Source organism: Oryzias latipes, chromosome 17 (assembly GCF_002234675.1).
Source record: "Oryzias latipes chromosome 17, ASM223467v1".
Classification (NCBI taxonomy): Eukaryota; Metazoa; Chordata; class Actinopteri; order Beloniformes; family Adrianichthyidae; genus Oryzias; species Oryzias latipes.
Window position 1 is genome coordinate 28,053,953 of NC_019875.2, and position 16,613 is coordinate 28,070,565.

The window sequence follows — 16,613 nt, forward strand, 5'->3', positions numbered from 1 at the left end:
TCTGTATTGGTGGTCTTCATCAAAGAAGAGCTTCTCACACAGAAATGTGCTTCCAAACATGCACAAAGTTGGAGCCGCATGTGGACGGAGAGGGGACATTTCTGCAGAAATGGAGAGAAAAACAATTTTGCCTTCAGTGTGCCAAAATACTGCTGTTTTTTTAATTTTTTTATTAAAAATAAAACCTAACTAACATGTAATACTTGATAACCCAAAAAATCTATTAGCCCATATGTGTTTACGCAAAATTGTCATCCCCGGCCATTTTCTCAGCTAGCAGACTGGACGTTTCACAAAATCATACATCAAATAAATCTGTAATCAATCAATACTTAAATACCTTTTCTCAGAAGCAAAAAATGTATAAAACAAAGCCACACTTGGAACAGATTTCAATAACTTCATTTATTTAAAAAAAGAAATCTTCAGAAGGCAGTCTATGTACACTAAATTCTCTTGACTTTTTAGAAAAAAAGGAAGCTTTTCATTTTAAAGTGCTTGTCTGTAATGCCATTTTGTTAAACCCAAAGAAATGCTTTGCATCATTGTTTCCCTCATATTATTAGTCAGTGTGACTCCGCCTCCTTTTGTCCTATGGAAATGTTCCTTAGATCATGTTTTTACTAAATAACTTTTCTGAACAAGGTTGACTTTATGAAACAGCGTGAAATGAGTCTGAAAAAAAATCGGCTTTTTGTGTGCTATAACTGCACTGATGCAAACAACTGTTTTGATGAGACTATTTCAGAGACACTACTGTTACCGCGTTAGATCAGGGAAGCAGAGAGTTCCTATAAAGCAGGAAATATGAACTGAACGACTCATTCATCATCTCATAAAGAAAATAACACAACAGTCTGTAAATGTTTTAGGCACTTTAAGATGTGAAAACAGTGAAGGCAGGATAAGATAGAACTAATTTGCCAAGTGTGACTCGATCTGTGACGTAAAATGGACAACTTTGTTTGATCAAACTAATGATAATCGAAATATTTCCATTGCATCTAATTTGAATTAGCATCAAATTGCAAATTCTTTCATTTTAAAGTCCCACTCCAACTACATTTTGATCTTTTTTTAAAGCGTTCCCAGTGGTGTCTTATTTATGATTATGGTGTTTTTAGGCAAAATAAAAAGAAAACTGTTTTTTTGTTGGACAAAGTTGGTACAACGCGCCAGGAGTTCATTAGAAATTCCCCCCTGAGTTATAGGCGGGACTGCTGACGCGGAAGTAAGCCTCCACTGATATCCCATCATCCTTTTGTTTAGACTCTCTCCTGCCAGCTGACAGCCCCTTACAACTCTAAGCTAACATTAGCGATGAAACAAAAATGGCGAACAATATCGGAGCTATCCAACCATACGGCTGTAAAGCAAGATTCCACCTCAGACGAGTAAAACAAAGGCATTACCATATCTATTTTTCTGTAAGTGGATGCATCAGAATGAAGCGAAACAGGGAGGGAGACTTTGGCCCACCCTCTTTACTAAAGAAAGCTGTTTCAAACATGTTTTCTCTGATTCTGATTTGAACAAAGAAGTACTCAGAAAAGAAGTTTTAATCTTAAATTGTTTTGTCTTCCATCATGAGGAAAATACCACAAGAGCATGTTAAAAACAACAAAAAACACACATTTCATTGGAGTGGGTCTTTAAGCAAGATCTTATGTCTGACCGCTTCACTATAATGACTTTGCAGGCAATAACGGAAGATATGTAGTGATGACAAACATGCATCTTAAGTCTTTCTTCAGAACTAAGTTATTGTGCAACCGCATTTTATTTCATTTCACCTTGAATTCTTGAATTAAAAAAAAAAGAACCACAGAGCCTCCATGTTTTCATGAATCCAGTTCATTTATAATATGATAATGGACGTAGTCTGTTTCATTTCTTTTTTTTTATTGTTATGGCTAAATTAGCTATGCTTACATATGTTAACTATCCAATATCTACGGTGTAACACGACTCACTATGGTGATGTGACAGATTTGTGATCTTAGATCTGAGAATTCTTCATGTGTTGTCTTAAAAGCAAAACCTTTCAACCTACGCTACTCTAATTGTTCAGCTAGTTTGATTGAAATGTTTGTTGTCGTTGTCCACGGTTGAATTTCGAATGCTTATAATCCAGCTGTGTTGCTGTACAGTTGCAGGTGTTGGTAAGCGCTTAGCTGTCTAAATCCAGACAGAGCTCTTTCCGTTCTTCCCCATGGTTGCAGCCTTCTCCACGCTGGTTTTTGGCCTTGCTCCTTGTTTCTCCTGAACCGAATTGACTCGGTTTTGCTCTGCCATGGTGCCTCCAGACACAGGGCTGCTGGTTCTGGAAGTTGGTTGGTTGGTTTTTGTTTGATAAGTTTGAAATGCCATATCGAGCTGCTCCTGTGCAACTCGCAGGTGCCGGTGTAGACTTGCGAGATCAGAGGGGATGTTCTCATCAGGGCTGGTACACTGCTGCTCCTGGGCCACGTTGGCCATGTTCTGCTCGTGGCCGATGAGGCTGTTGGGGATTCTGTTGGGTTTCTCTGTCTTCATGACCAGGTTATATCCTGGCGGAGAGGCAGGAATGTTGCGGGAGAAGGGGTAGCCGTAGAACGGCCGTCGGCCCCGGTGTCTCTTCATGCGAAGAGTATCCCGGAGGTTTCCAATCCCTAAATGAAGCATTTCGCAAACGTTTAACACCAAACAAAGACAGCTCACCACATACATAATCAGGAGGAAGATTGTTTTCTCAGTGGGCCTGGAGATGAAGCAGTCCACTCTGTGTGGACAGGGCACTCGGTTGCACACGTAGGAGGGATTAACTCGAAAACCATAGAGGAGGTATTGCCCAGCAAGGAAGGCGATTTCAAAAACAGCCCGAGACATCAGTTGGAGAACGTAAATTCTCATCAGGCCCTCTTGCATAATTCTTCTTCGTCCGTCGTGTTTTTGCGGCTGTCTGTTAGACCTGCTCGCAGGTTCGGGCTTTGCTTCCTGCACTTCCAGTGTTTCCTCATAAACCATTGGCTCAGCCTCATCATCCTCTCCTTCCTCCAAGACCTCCTCCAGATGATGGTTTTCTCTCCATCTGGAGTGCGGCGGAGGCTTCTCACGGAGTCTCTGCTGCTTCCTGCGCTCCACCTCCGAACTTCGGGCTATCTTGTGGATGGCGTATCCCATGTACATGACAGAAGGAGTGGAGATCATGATGATCTGGAAGACCCAGAAGCGCACATGTGAGAGTGGAGCGAAGGCATCGTAGCACACGTTGTCGCAGCCCGGCTGCTTGGTGTTGCAAGTAAACTTGGACTGCTCATCCGAGTAGATGGACTCGCCTCCAACTGCAGTGAGCACAATACGGAAAATGATGAGAACAGTCAGCCACACTTTGCCCACAAACGTGGAGTGGTTGTGGATTTCTTCCAGAAGGCGAGTGAGAAAGCTCCAGCTCATGTTGCTCTTTCAAGCTTCTCGCTAAAATCTTTAAAAAAGAAAAAAAAAAAGAAAGAGAAAGCATTTGTTTAAAACCAGCAATATTTAAGGACTTACTAAAAGCATCAAATGTCGTTTAAATTTAAATATGATTAAGTAGCAGGAGTTCAAGTCTGGAAAGTTAAGACATTTTTATTTATGTAGCACAATTCATTCACAGGGTAAGTCAAAGTAACTCACAAAACCAGACAAAGAAATAAAAACCTCATAGACAACAATAACAACAAATATCCAATTCAAAAGTTAAAAAAAAACTTTATTTAAAAAGAATTCAAAGTTTGGACAAAAGAAGCTAAAAAGAATAGTTTCTGGCTTTGTCTCGAATTCAAAAAAGATAACATACTTTTGATACGTTTTTGCAATTTTCCCACAAACGGAACCAAAAAGTTTTTTTTGTACTGACATTTTTTCATAATAGCTTCTAAGATTGTAAAATATTACTATGACCACCTAAAATATGAAATTCCTTCAAGGTTTTTTTGTTTAAAAAAAATAGCAATGCAGCACAAACCTTAACGAGAAGTGAAATAGTCTTATAAAGCAAGAGCGTAGTTTTCATCTAAAGTTCCTAAACAGGTTTTGTGTTAGTGACAAATAAATATCAAATAATTATCTTATATGTTGCTTTTTTATTTCAAGTCCAGGTTTTGCAAAAGTGGGACCGCTTTGATTTAAGGGAATGTACATTATGTCAGGATTGTATGGTGTAATAGAAAAGAAATGACCGTAAATAGAAGAGGGAAGATTAGAAGACAAGGAGAAAGCGTTCATCAGTCACTTGCAAATGACTGTCCAATCACTGTCATCCCACATCAGACACAAGAGAAAAACTGGACACTTCAATTGGCCAAAATAATGAAAGTTCAAAGCCGTGAGCTTTTAACAGTGAAAAAAGATCTAATCTGAGTACAAAACACGCTCAACAAAGATGATGACATAAGATCTCCAAAGGTCATGAGCTCCTCACAGCCTTCATCAAAACATACTCTGCATTGAGAAAACAGCATGGCGCTTTCATTCACTGCGTGCGGCTACGGCGTTCATGTTGATCTCATCACTGTGATACTGTCCTCTGTGGCATGAGACGGGCCACATCCCAGCCGTCTGACTGTTGTTGCTCTGCTGTGAGGCCTTCCCTCCAGACCCAGCATTGTTGATGCCGGAGAGGGGTACGATGACACCAGTGGTGTCATCTGCCATCAGAATGACAGGGCAGAAGGGCTTCAGTGCTTTATGTCTGAATTACAATGCTGTGCACCATAAAATCAAGCCAAAGAGCTTTTTATTTGGATATTTATTAGAATGAGCTAAAACAACAATGACAAAATTATTTGAGAAGTTGCTTTTACCCAAATTGGCCAGAAATAGTCACAGTAAATCAGAAGTTGTATAATTTTCTTAGCCATTTTTATTTCAAAAATTAGTTACATATTAACTTTTGTAACTTATACTTTTATCTATAAATAAATTGGTAATTTGTTTTTGTAAATAAAGATAAAAATTGTCCTCATGAAAGTTAAAAATGGCAAAAATTCGCTTTGCATTTGTAAAATCAATTTACATTTGACACAATGAATAGGTTTTACAATAAGGGATAGGTCCACTATTTATGTTTAAATGATCTGCACCTGTGATGGTAAAATATATATAACTGGTTAAAAGTTAATTCTGTAAAAACGAAAAAGTGAAGTTAAGCAGAAAAGAGTTAGGATTATATAAGTTTTCTTCCTCCCTTTCAATCAACTAATCATAAACATAAACATAATAGGGGTGGAAATATGTACGTTTGCTTCTTCTACTCCTTTTTTTCAAGCAACTATTTAAACTTCTTTTGAAAAAAATAGTATTTAATGCTTCCATGTACTGCATGAATATGCGCTAATATGTCTATTTATCATTAAGAGTGCTTAAAATTGACTTATTTACGTGTATGTATGCATATGTATATATTTTTTCCCATCAATTTATGATATCTATGTATACATTTATTTTGTTTGTCTTCTTTAGTTTTATTTTGGTTTGACTGTTTGAAATAAACCAGTCCCAATGCCTTAAAAAATTGCAGAAGACTCAAAAAAAGGGAATACACCGGTTTTTCTTCACTGTTCATTTCTTGGTAAATTTAAACTAGATTAAAAAACATAAATCGTTTTGTTTTTGTGTGCAATTTAGCACTTGATTTTGTGCACAGATTTATATTTCATATGCACTCAAAAAAAGGAAATTACCAGCCAATTAAGTTAACGAAAAAGTAACTTGTCATTTCAACCAGAAAATTTTATGTTTGTAAATCTTACGTGAATGAATCATGTCGATTGTACATAAAAATAATCCATTTAAAAGTTACTAATTTCAATCATGTTGATCCAACATGATACCATTAAATTGGATGCATTAATAATCGCAAGGAATTGTGGGATACCATTTTCTTTGTCTATCTGGGCAGATTGGGGTCTAAGTGTGAGTTTTTGTCCATGGGTTTTATTGTCTAGCTGTTTTACTCTGTTTTAACTAGTGATTTAAACTGTTATGTTTATTTTTTTTTTTGCACCATGAGTTAAAGTTTGGTAGAGGATGAAGACCAACCCCCTTGTGTGGCAAACTGTTAATGTTCCAATACTTAACACAGAGTTTGCGGTAATTGAGCTCCTGTCTTGTGATGTGGGACTTTGCTGGGTAATTCATGTCTTTGATGTGAAATTAAAAGACCCATTGGTTGTAACTTTGGAACAACATATCAATTACAGATGAATAAATAAAATTATAGAAATAAATAGAAATTCAAGTTAAATAAACTTAATTTACTTAGGTGTGACCAATTGAAGTGGTTCAATTAAATTGGTTCAACTTTTTTCTTTTTAGAGTGAGCAACAATATCAATTTAAAGTTGGGTGCAACTGCTCTATTTAAATTGAATCAACTTAAATTTATTAGTTTGAACCTAAATACATTAAGTTGACCCAACCTAAATTCATTAAGTTGAGCCAACCTAAATAAATTAAGTAGGACCAACATGATTCATTTTTGTTCAAGTAACGCAATCTAATCATGTGGAAATCCTTTCCATAATTTTTTTATGTTGATTCAAAGTGAACGTTTTTTGAGTGTGTTTATGGAAAACACAAACAACAACAGGGATGTAACAACAGTAAAACATATACTACACAGTGCAGAGTCTTTAAGTTTCAAAAGAAAAACATATAAATTAACTCACCTGTAAAAACTACTCATTTGCCCATTCTGAAGTTTTTTCCTTACAAAGCTTCCTGTCCAGCCTGATCTGTGGAAAACCTCCTGAATCTTAACGTTCTGGCCCCTTTGTCGTAATAATAACTTCCAAACTGATAAAAACAAGTACCTGAACCTGATCACCTAGGATTTCTTTTTCATCCTGTTTCCCATTCTGTGAAGAAGTCTTGCAGCAGTGAACGCCTCACATGCTGGCTCGTGTCTGGTTTCACTTACACCAGCTTCTGCCCATGAAGGAAGTCAAAAAAAAAAAAAAAGAAAAGAAAAGAAAACATGTGAGGCAGAAAAAAAAATCTTCCTCTGGCAAGTGACCCTCATCAGAGTTCAGACTTGAGGATACTGTGCTGCAGATTGAAATGAACACCCGTCTGAGGGAGCGTGTTGAATGCAACACAGTCCACTATGTGCAATATTCACATGCAACAATTGCAGACACAGATCATGAGCTTCCCTCTCTCCCCTTTTTTTTGATTTTCTTTGATACACTCCCTTTTTTTTTAAACCTACAGCTTCATGCTTTTACTCTGAAAACAAATGCAGCGGTAATCTCACAAATTTGCAAAATTCCCAATTTAAGACATAAACAATGTCCCTTTTGCCCCCCCCCCCCCTCCCCCCAACACACGCATCAGCCACAGCATAAAAGCCACAAGGTGACTTTTGTTTGATCTGTCACTTACATAACAGTTTCAATGAAGGATGTTTATGAAGAAAAAACAAGAGGGAGAGAAAGAAAGTCAGGGAGTTTCAGGACAGCTGTGTCACTGAGACATAAGCCACCTTGCCTCAGTGCAGATCAGCCATAGTGTAACCAGCAGGTACACTCAGTCAACTCGGCTGTCATAATATTTAGGTCCTCCATTCGAGCAGATGTCCAGATAACAGAAAAGTGGACAGGTCGCGCTCCACTCTCCTGTTTACATTTGCGGCCCGCTGCAGCGCAGTGGCGGACGTTGGTACTTAGGGCTCGAAATGAAGTTTTCGTCATGCCTGCTAACGTGTTTGGACAGACCAAATCACATTCACCTCGTTATGCTTAATGACCCCTCAAAACGCAGATAATCTGGTGAATCAAGAAAGTTGAAAAAGTTGAATGGAATTCTTCATTCTCCTTTATTCTTTGTGCCAGAACTTTCCGTCAAGTTTTGGACGGGATCTCAGGAGAAATTATTTTGATGGAGAGCAGATAAACGGAATAGTGTCTGGTTTGCATTAATAAAGCATGCATGGACATTGTCACAATTTCTTTTTATTAAAGCTCTTAATAATCCTCTAAATGGGATTTTATTATGGTTATAAAGTAACAGATAACTCAGAGCACACCAAGTGTAAAAACTCAGACTTAGCCCTAATTTTGATTTTGTTTTTCCTTATTACTAAGTCAATTGTAAAGCTAAATTTATTGCATTAACAGCAAAAAAAAAAAATGCGAAGCAAAACGTCTTCACGTTAGCATCTCATTACATTCCACTGGTTTCAGGGCTAAAGAGAACTCTGGCAGCAAAGACAGAAGCCTGCAGAACCCACTGACCAGGGGCCTTTCCTTTAAGCATTTCATCTCTGTTCAACTAAAGAAACGTTGCACACAAAAGGAAAAAGAAAAAACAGAGAAAGTTCAGCAGTGAGAAAAAAGAAATGCTGATGGAGAGACTGGAACATTTAGTGATTTCACACTGACTTTTCCTGAGGGAGCAACAAGCACGTGTTTGGTGCTCTCTCCAGCCTCAGAGATCATCCAATAGACGAAAACGCTTGAATGAAGATAGTCAAAGTCAAGTTTAGGGTCTATATGTTCCATTGATTCTGCGGTTACTAACTTCCCTCTTTTGTCTCAAAGTAGAACTTCCACTACATTAATGTTTGTCGCTTTTCTATCCTTTCAGGCTTCAACAGATGGTTCCACTTAGAACCAAGAACCAAATTTGAGGTGAAAAAGGTGTGCAAGCCAACCAATCAGCTTGCATTATTTGAAGCTTTTTAGTCTTTAATGCCAATAAACTTTTTTTACATTTGCAATGGATACTTCCTAAATTACTATAACCTTTTTTAAAGTTTTTTTTAAAGATCATGCTTCATGCTGCACTGTCCAATATCAAAATTCTATTTTACTTTATTGTGAAATTTCTAAAATTGAACCACTGTAGATTATAAAACAAAACTCTATTTTCTTTTATGTGAAATATAATCTTATAATCCCAGTGCTTCAATTAACTTAGTAATGAATTTGTCTAATTTCACATCCTCTTCAAAAGAGCTAAAAGTTGTTTTTTATTTGTGATATTGTCATGATTTGAAGTTGTTGTCTTGTTTTTGGTCCTTGTTCTGTCTTGTTTCTGTTTCCTGTTTTATTTTGAAAGTCTCCTGTCTTGTCTGTTTTCTTGAGTTTTACTTCCTTTGGTCCCCATCAGCCCTGATCGTGTCCACCTGTGTCTTGTCTGCCCTGTCTGTATTTAAGTCTTGTCTCTGCCCTCCTCCTGTGTTGGTCCATTAGTTATTCCTGTCCTGGTTGTCCTTGTCATGCCATGTTCCTCGTTTCTTGTTCCACGCCACAGTGAGTTTTGTTCAGTTTTGTCATCCTGCTCTGCAGCGCCTTTTGTTTGTTCATTAAACCCTCTAGACTCTGATCCTCATGCCTCCGCCTCTGCGTCTGGGTCCAACCGGCTCTCGAGCCACCCTGCACCATGACAGATATCTTAGTATCTGAATTGTTTAACAAAAAAATAAAAGCATTTAAAAATGGAACTGCATTTTCAATGGGATCATGAGCTAACAGCAAAACGTATTCTCTGTTTTTACCTGGCTGTACCTGGATTTCGTTGGACATCTCCGTTTGTTATCGTAGAAAAAAACTCTTTTTTTCTTTTTCTAAGTCCAGCCCTAAGTCAGACTGTTATTTTCAGAGAAAGCGACAAAACACCAAGAGCTTCTTCTACAGCTGACCTGCAGGCCTCCAACAGCATATCATAATGTGAAAGTTCACCATAACACAATTAGAAGAGAGTAAACAAGTTTGACTTGTTTAGAAAGGCTCCCAAAAGAAAACCTCCCATTTGAAACAGAAAGAAATGCAGCACAGAGCGATGTGAAGTTTAGCATCTGAGAGAACATCTGAAACAACGAAGCCAAGTCAATGATGATTATTGCTAATCATTTACTTTCTCTATCGCTGAATGCCAACCCCAAACTTAGACTTTACGTCTAAAATTTTAAAGCAAAAGCTCTGTTTAAAAAGCTAAAAAGAATATAGTAAAAGTAAAAATGATTTTTCAAAAGGGCAAACAATCTCCACAGTCATTAAAACATGTTTTTTTTTAAGTTTCCACAACTTAAAATTAAATGAGGAACAAAAAGGGGGGAATGCTTGTGAAAGATTTTACCAATCAACCTTTTCTTGGATGAATTGGTTTTCTGGACAGACGAGTGCCTCAAAGTCCACATTCAACCTATCCAGTGTTTCTCTTCTATGCCCCGTCCCTGTGTCCTCGGTCGAGTCCTTTTTTGTTTGTTAGTTTGTTTTCCCTTTGGGAAACTGTTGTTCATGCTGATAAATATTGATTGGAGAGCCCAGAGCAAGGGAAAAAATGCTCCTAAGACATAATTTGACATTGCTCTTTGTTGGAAGGACTGCCATCATGTGACAGCCAGAGAAGTGTTTAATATTCATCACGTTATTAATATTAAATTGCACACAGTTATTGTAGCACATAATATTAATTATTGTTATTTTGGCTCTACTTGTGCAGGTACAACGTTTAAAACAAAAGCACTGAACCAATAAAGTTATTTGAAAGAGAATTATCGATAGGTGAACCCTTTCAGATCTATGCTTCATGCAGGAATAGGTGATCTTTGGTTCCCACACACTTTAACCCCGCAGACGTCTGTGAGGGGAACCGGAGCCACAGCGGAGCCAGAGTCTCGACAACTCTCCTTGGCCTTCACCAATGTCGCCACCAGAATTTTATCCAAATGTTTCTATTGAATAAGGTTGATGTGAGCGGACTGGAGGCTACGGAGGTCTGTGTTTATGTAACAACTCAAGTTCCACAATGTGACTTGGATGTGCCACCCCGTGCCTCAGAGAAAAGACTGACACAAGACACTAGAGCAAAAAAAAAAAAAAAAACCCATGCAGCTTCATCTGTGGACTCCTCCTCCTCCTCGTCTCCCACCACTATCATGAAACCAGCCTCACCAGGCTGTGAGCGGCTGTCCCGCAGGCAGCCTGTGAGTGGTGGCAGTCTCATCTCATTTGTTCATTTTTCTCCCAGTTTCACAGCCAAGCCTCTCCTACCCCAAAGCGGAGAGCGTCCCGTGCCAGTTTAACTGAGGCTGAACTCTACTGAAGCGACTGAAGATGAAAAGCCTTGAGGTGGAAGCCAGCAACTTCCCTCTGCCCACAGTTCTGTCTCCTGCGCCGTTGCAAAGCAACTTGTTTGAAGTGCAAACTCAAAGAGCGAAGAGGAAAATAATTACACAAAAATAATATGGTTTTTGGTTTTTAGTTCAACGGGCAGGCTTCAATGAGCGAAGCTTCTGCTCCCATTCAAACAGGTTTTGCATTATTATTAATACTTATAAGTTTGGGTTATATTGACTTTATTGTAATTATTGACACATTTGAAACACATTTTCATTGATTTTATGTTTTAAATGTTGACATTTTTATTATAAATGTAATTTATTGTTTCCCCCTAGCCAGGACTCCCTTGAAAAAGGGATTCTTAATCTCAATGGCAATTCCTGTGTAAATAAAGGTTAAATAAAAAAAGAAAATTGTTTAAGTATAACTCCTGATCACAAACATTTTAAGATGTTTTTGTATTTTATTTATTAGGCTATTTTGAAATGGAAATGGTTTATTTCAAGAATTTAAAACAAAATGAAACTAAAGAAGTCAAACAGCAGATATGTATATTTATAAGTAGATGTATCAAACTTAGGCTAATCCGTCTTGAATTATTTGGAAACTATTCATACGCGTACCTGCACGTACATGAAGATAATTTAATGATAATCACTGGCAGACCTAGTAGCTCTGATGCATACAGTACCTGACATGAAAATCATTTGATATTTATTGTATAGAAACAACCTACCATCATAAACAGCATTTATGTTAAGAAGTTTCTGGCAAACCAGGAAATGCAACAAAAGAGAAATAAAACATAAAATAAACACCTAAATATTTTGCGTTGTTTAATATTTGTTTAAATTGAAACCAAAAATATGATATGATAAATCCTATGGACAGTGTTTGAAAACAAGCTTAAATCAAAGATGTCATTAGCGTTGTGATTATCTCTACAAAGTTTGATTTATTAGTTTATTAATGGAATCAAGAAATAAAGAATGATAAAAGTTCATATCAATCCATTTAAAATGTTGATAGCAATTACTGCTGTTATTTTGTATATTTTTACTTTTATTTGTACACATTTTTACGCATTGATAAGCCTTAATCACTAACCAACTCAGAAATAAATCAATAGGGGTGGGATTATATAAATTTGCTTCTTCCCACTCCCTTTCATGTAACAAATCCAACAACTTTCATTGATAAGCATTAAATTTAATGAATCTAATGAGAAATGTGTGTGTAAAATCAAAATCAAAAATGTTGCTATTTCTCATCTATTTTTACATTGCTATTTGTGAATACTGATATGTACTCTAGTGCTTATCTATGTGTGCCACCTGTCCAAGAAAAATAGACTTTGGCAGAGATGCCACTGTCAAATTAGCTAATAAATAAGGCAGAAAAGGGGATTTTTTTCCGATTCTAGGTTGTTCCATCTATATGTTTGTCTTTGCAAGCTAAGCTGTGGGGTTGTGAATTTTTGGCCTCATCTTGCATGTCAGAGAGCGAGCTGAGGCTAGGCCGGCGGGTCAGCAGACCTCGTCAGGGTCATGTGGACTATCAGAGAAGCCTCACTGCGGTCGTTCCTTCCTCGTGTCTTGTGCGGTTGCTCTTCTCCAGCTGTGTGGACACTGATATCACTAACAGCAATGCCCCAGGATCCCCTTAGATAACAGCCATTTTCAACATACAGTTATGCAAAAATGTTCATGTGAAAACTGCACATATGCTAAAGCGCAGTCAACACATTAACATTTGGCTTTGAAAGCCTTCGATAAGGAAGGGCAATGTGCCGAGTTGACCAATGGGTTTCAAGGCCGCAGCAGTTAAGTCATAATATAGGAGGTTATTGTTTTATGGATGACTTCCTTAAATTAACAACATTTTTAATTTAACTTAAAAAATTCTGCTTTGGTTTAACATTTTATTAGCTTCTTTATCATGCTGGCAGTTTTGACCACTAGATGGAAATCAAAGACTAAGGAACTTTCCTTTTTGTGTGTTTTATGTGGAGTTTTTGAGGTGAATAAAAACACAATAAGTATTAAATTCAGGAAAACACCCTAAGATAATTTAGTTTTTTAAAGTTGTTGTGTTTTTCTCTGTCTGAAAGGACTTTTTAGGCTGAGAAAAATACATTTTCTGTAAAACACTGTCCTCAAATAAAGACAAAATTGTGGTATTTTGTGATTAAGCATGTCATTAAAATGTAAGACTATCATTCATGCTACAAGACTTCATACTATCTCGTGTTCTGTACATTTTTTAAACTTGGAACAGCAGTGGAGGCGATCAAATATTCTGCTCATTTCTTCTTTTAGACAGCACTTCGTGTAACAGAGTTCTTATTTAATAGTCAGAATTTCTTTTTTTCATTTGTGCTCCATACTTTTTTAATAAATCTCCAAGCGTAAAGTGTCTACAAACATTATGAAACATAATAGGAAAAAAATATTTTTTTAAAAAGTCTGAAGTTAATTCCAGTTTTGAAAGTATAAAAAAGAAGAAATATTTTTGTTAAAGGTAGAATTTGTGATTGCTGCAAAATGTTTTTATAGGTGAACAATAGATGGAATGTATATATGCAGCACAATTACACTATATGACTATAGATTGCATACAAATCATTTGTCAAAACTGAATATTGTAAGAAAATATAAGGCTCAAAGTGTAGAATTTTAAATAGGAAACAGCTCAGGAATATCTGTGTTTGTAAACTTTAGATGCAAAGCGGCGGGGTGTTAGTATTTGAGTCCTGGCAGTCTGTTGGTTGTTGAACTGAGGCAAAAGGAGCAGCAGGTTCATCTGTTGTAAGCGTCCCTCAGTGCAGTTACCCCTCTTCAACCCAATGAACTCTGGACGCTGATAGCACTGATAGCGATGCTGCAGAGGCCTCAATGATAACTACAGTATCTCTGATGGGGGCTCAGATCCCATCCGTCCAGACGCTCTCCTGCACAGTTTAACACACGCAGCACTAATAAAGCTTGAGTCTGAAAACAGCAATCTGTTAAGGAAACTGTTAACCTCCAAGGCCACTGAGAGTTCTGTCCAAGCTGGAAGTTTGGCGGCATTATTACAAAAGTTACTGGGTGCTGCATGGACATCCACAACATGTCGATGCTCACCAAAACCTTATTGTTTGACAACAGTGACGTAAATCAGCGATGTCAAGACATGAGAATGATACATCCTCTTCAGCTCTTCTTGCATATGAAATCCTCACAGAGCTTCATCCTTGCAGTTCAGCATTTGTTCTAAGCCGCTGCATCGCTTTCAGCAAAGCCTGAAACAATGCAGCCGGCTGTAACAAATGCGACAGATTAGACACTCGTAAAATTACAGTCGAAATCTGTGACTTGCCTCTATTTTTGAATGCTGATTTGTAGCCACTAGATGGCACTTGTGTTTACAGTTGGAGCAGCCACTGCCCTCATTAAAAATATTGGAATTCATTTTTAAAAATAGCGACAGAAACAGGTATATACTGTATGCCTAATGCCACCGACAGGCATTAAAAGATCTAGAAAAGACTAAACTGCAGTTTGAACCGTCTGAATTTCATTATATCATGTAAAATGACTATAAAGGATTTCTATTTCAAAACAAAAATTAAAAGTTTCACAATCTAAAGACTGGAGCAAAGAAAGCCGTTCCTCTTTTTAAAGGTCAATCTGGTTAACTTAAGTCGGTGTGTAACACATTTACAGAGATCTTACCCACTAATGATATACAGATTAACAGAATTGGGGTGGTTTAGGCTTTCCTGCAATCTTTCTCATCAGATAATGCCTTGTGTGGGTTGATTTGAAGTAAACTATCTGCTCTGGATTGCTGTTTCTGAAGAGAAAAAGGCTAAACTTAAAACAAAACCTCAACAGAAAACTAGAAAAGAGGTTTCTGCTTCAATCAGCTTTTGTAGCTAGTAGGATTGTTTCCCACAAACCCAGAAATTAGCGGAAGCACCGCAAATCTACAGTACGGATTTACGGCGGTGAAGGTTTGTACATACCTGTGGAGTAGAAATAGCAGTTTTTTCCTGTTTTGTGTTAGATCCTCCTGGGCGAAGATCCAGAGATCCATTGTTTCACTGCTCCAACTCAGAAGGATGAGAGAAACAATGCGTCATTTCTATTCCAAACCTCTCACCACCAAGTACAAGCAGGACACTCAGGAAACCAGCATCCTGCCAAAGGCCCCATTGTTCCACAGCAGGCCAGCTCTGCTTCTGGGACCGCCGAGCGTGGCTTACACTGCAGCTTCATTTATTTTAGGGCAGCCATTCGCATTTAAATGTAGTATGGTGTGCAATGCATGAGATTAATTTGTATGTTTGTTTCTTTTTGTTGAAATTGTTCAAATTTGACAGTAAATTTGACATTTTATGTGAATGTGCATTCATCTGAATGTTCCTTTTTAAGTCTTTTGCACATTCAGCACTTTCAAATCAGATTTCAATATTTCAAATTAAAGACAACTTTATTATCCCCGGCGGGCAAATCCTTTCAAGCTGCAGACAGTAGCTTCTGAAAAAAGTGACATCACACAAACACCTTCAACAATAACCAAACATCAAAGCAGTGGCGGCTAGTTTCTGATAGACTGTGTTACCTTTGCTGATGAAGTAAAGCTCTTCATTGCAGCACAAAGGTTTATAGAAACAGAGTGGCCAGGACGGCAGGCGGACATGGCCGTGCAGCAGCTGAACTCCATGTTTTATTAAACAATAGGTACAAATTTGTTGTGTGGAAAAAGCAGAATATGCAACAACAGACAGTAGTTTTGTTTTGGCGTTAAAAAAAAAAAAAATTAAGATATTTTAAAGTCAAAATGTGAATGGCATAAAAATGGAAAGAAAAAGAGGGAAATAAAAGTCGTCTTTTGATCTATTTTCAAAGCGTTTCCAGTGGTCTTTTGATTATGATTATGACGCTTTCAGCCAAAAACAAATGGACCTAGTTTCTGTTGAACGGCAGGAGTTCATTAGAAATTCACCTCTGAGTTGTGGGCGGTACTGATGGCACGGCAAAAGACCGCCCCCTTCCCATCATCTTTTTGTTTACATTCTCTCCCACTACTTACAGTCCCTCTCACCACCAACCCCTAACATTGGCGGTGCTAAAAGAAATGGCAGCAACATCACAGCCATCCAGCCGTACAGTTTAGATCCAAATTCCAGCTCAGACGACGAAAACAAAGACGTTCATGGATCCATTTGTCTGCAAGTGGATGCATCAGAAGGGAGCAGAGAATGGAATTTGTAGCTTGATGTTGTAATTTTTCTGTCACGTCTTTAAGCTTTTTCCAACTGTATTTTTGCGTCTTCTCCTAATCCACAATGATCTTGAATAAAGAAATACTCAGAAATGCAATTTTTTGGCTTAATTTTCTTTATATGCTAACGGTTCAGTGATTGATGTCACCAGCGATCACCGAACCGTCTCCAGTTAGTTCAGAACGCACCAGCACAACTGTTAACTGGAACATCCAGAGGAGTACTCAAGTACCCAGGTCACTTCACCGGATCCCT

The 16,613-nt window shown here is 37.7% G+C and overlaps 1 protein-coding gene across 2 annotated transcripts; it reads right to left on the reverse strand.

The window, feature by feature from the left end:
• Positions 1-385: 385 nt before the first annotated feature.
• gjc2 (gap junction protein gamma 2) lies at positions 386-15,300 on the reverse strand. Of its 2 annotated transcripts, none has more exons than XM_004079411.4 (2): positions 15,096-15,300; positions 386-3,463 (listed from the first exon to the last, which is right to left on the reverse strand). In XM_004079411.4, exon 2 carries the CDS (start codon positions 3,433-3,435, stop codon positions 2,179-2,181), a length of 1,257 nt encoding a protein of 418 aa, XP_004079459.1. In that variant the 5' UTR covers positions 3,436-3,463; positions 15,096-15,300; the 3' UTR covers positions 386-2,178. The 2 variants fall into 2 exon arrangements, with proteins under 2 accessions (XP_004079459.1, XP_020566825.1); XM_020711166.2 differs by lacking the exon at positions 15,096-15,300 and adding an exon at positions 6,689-7,138.
• Positions 15,301-16,613: the final 1,313 nt, after the last annotated feature.

What these genes read in the sequence shown, in the direction of transcription:
- gjc2 (XM_004079411.4), bottom strand. Translation starts at nt 3,435, where the DNA reads ATGAGCTGGAGCTTTCTCACTCGCCTTCTGGAAGAAATCCACAACCAC.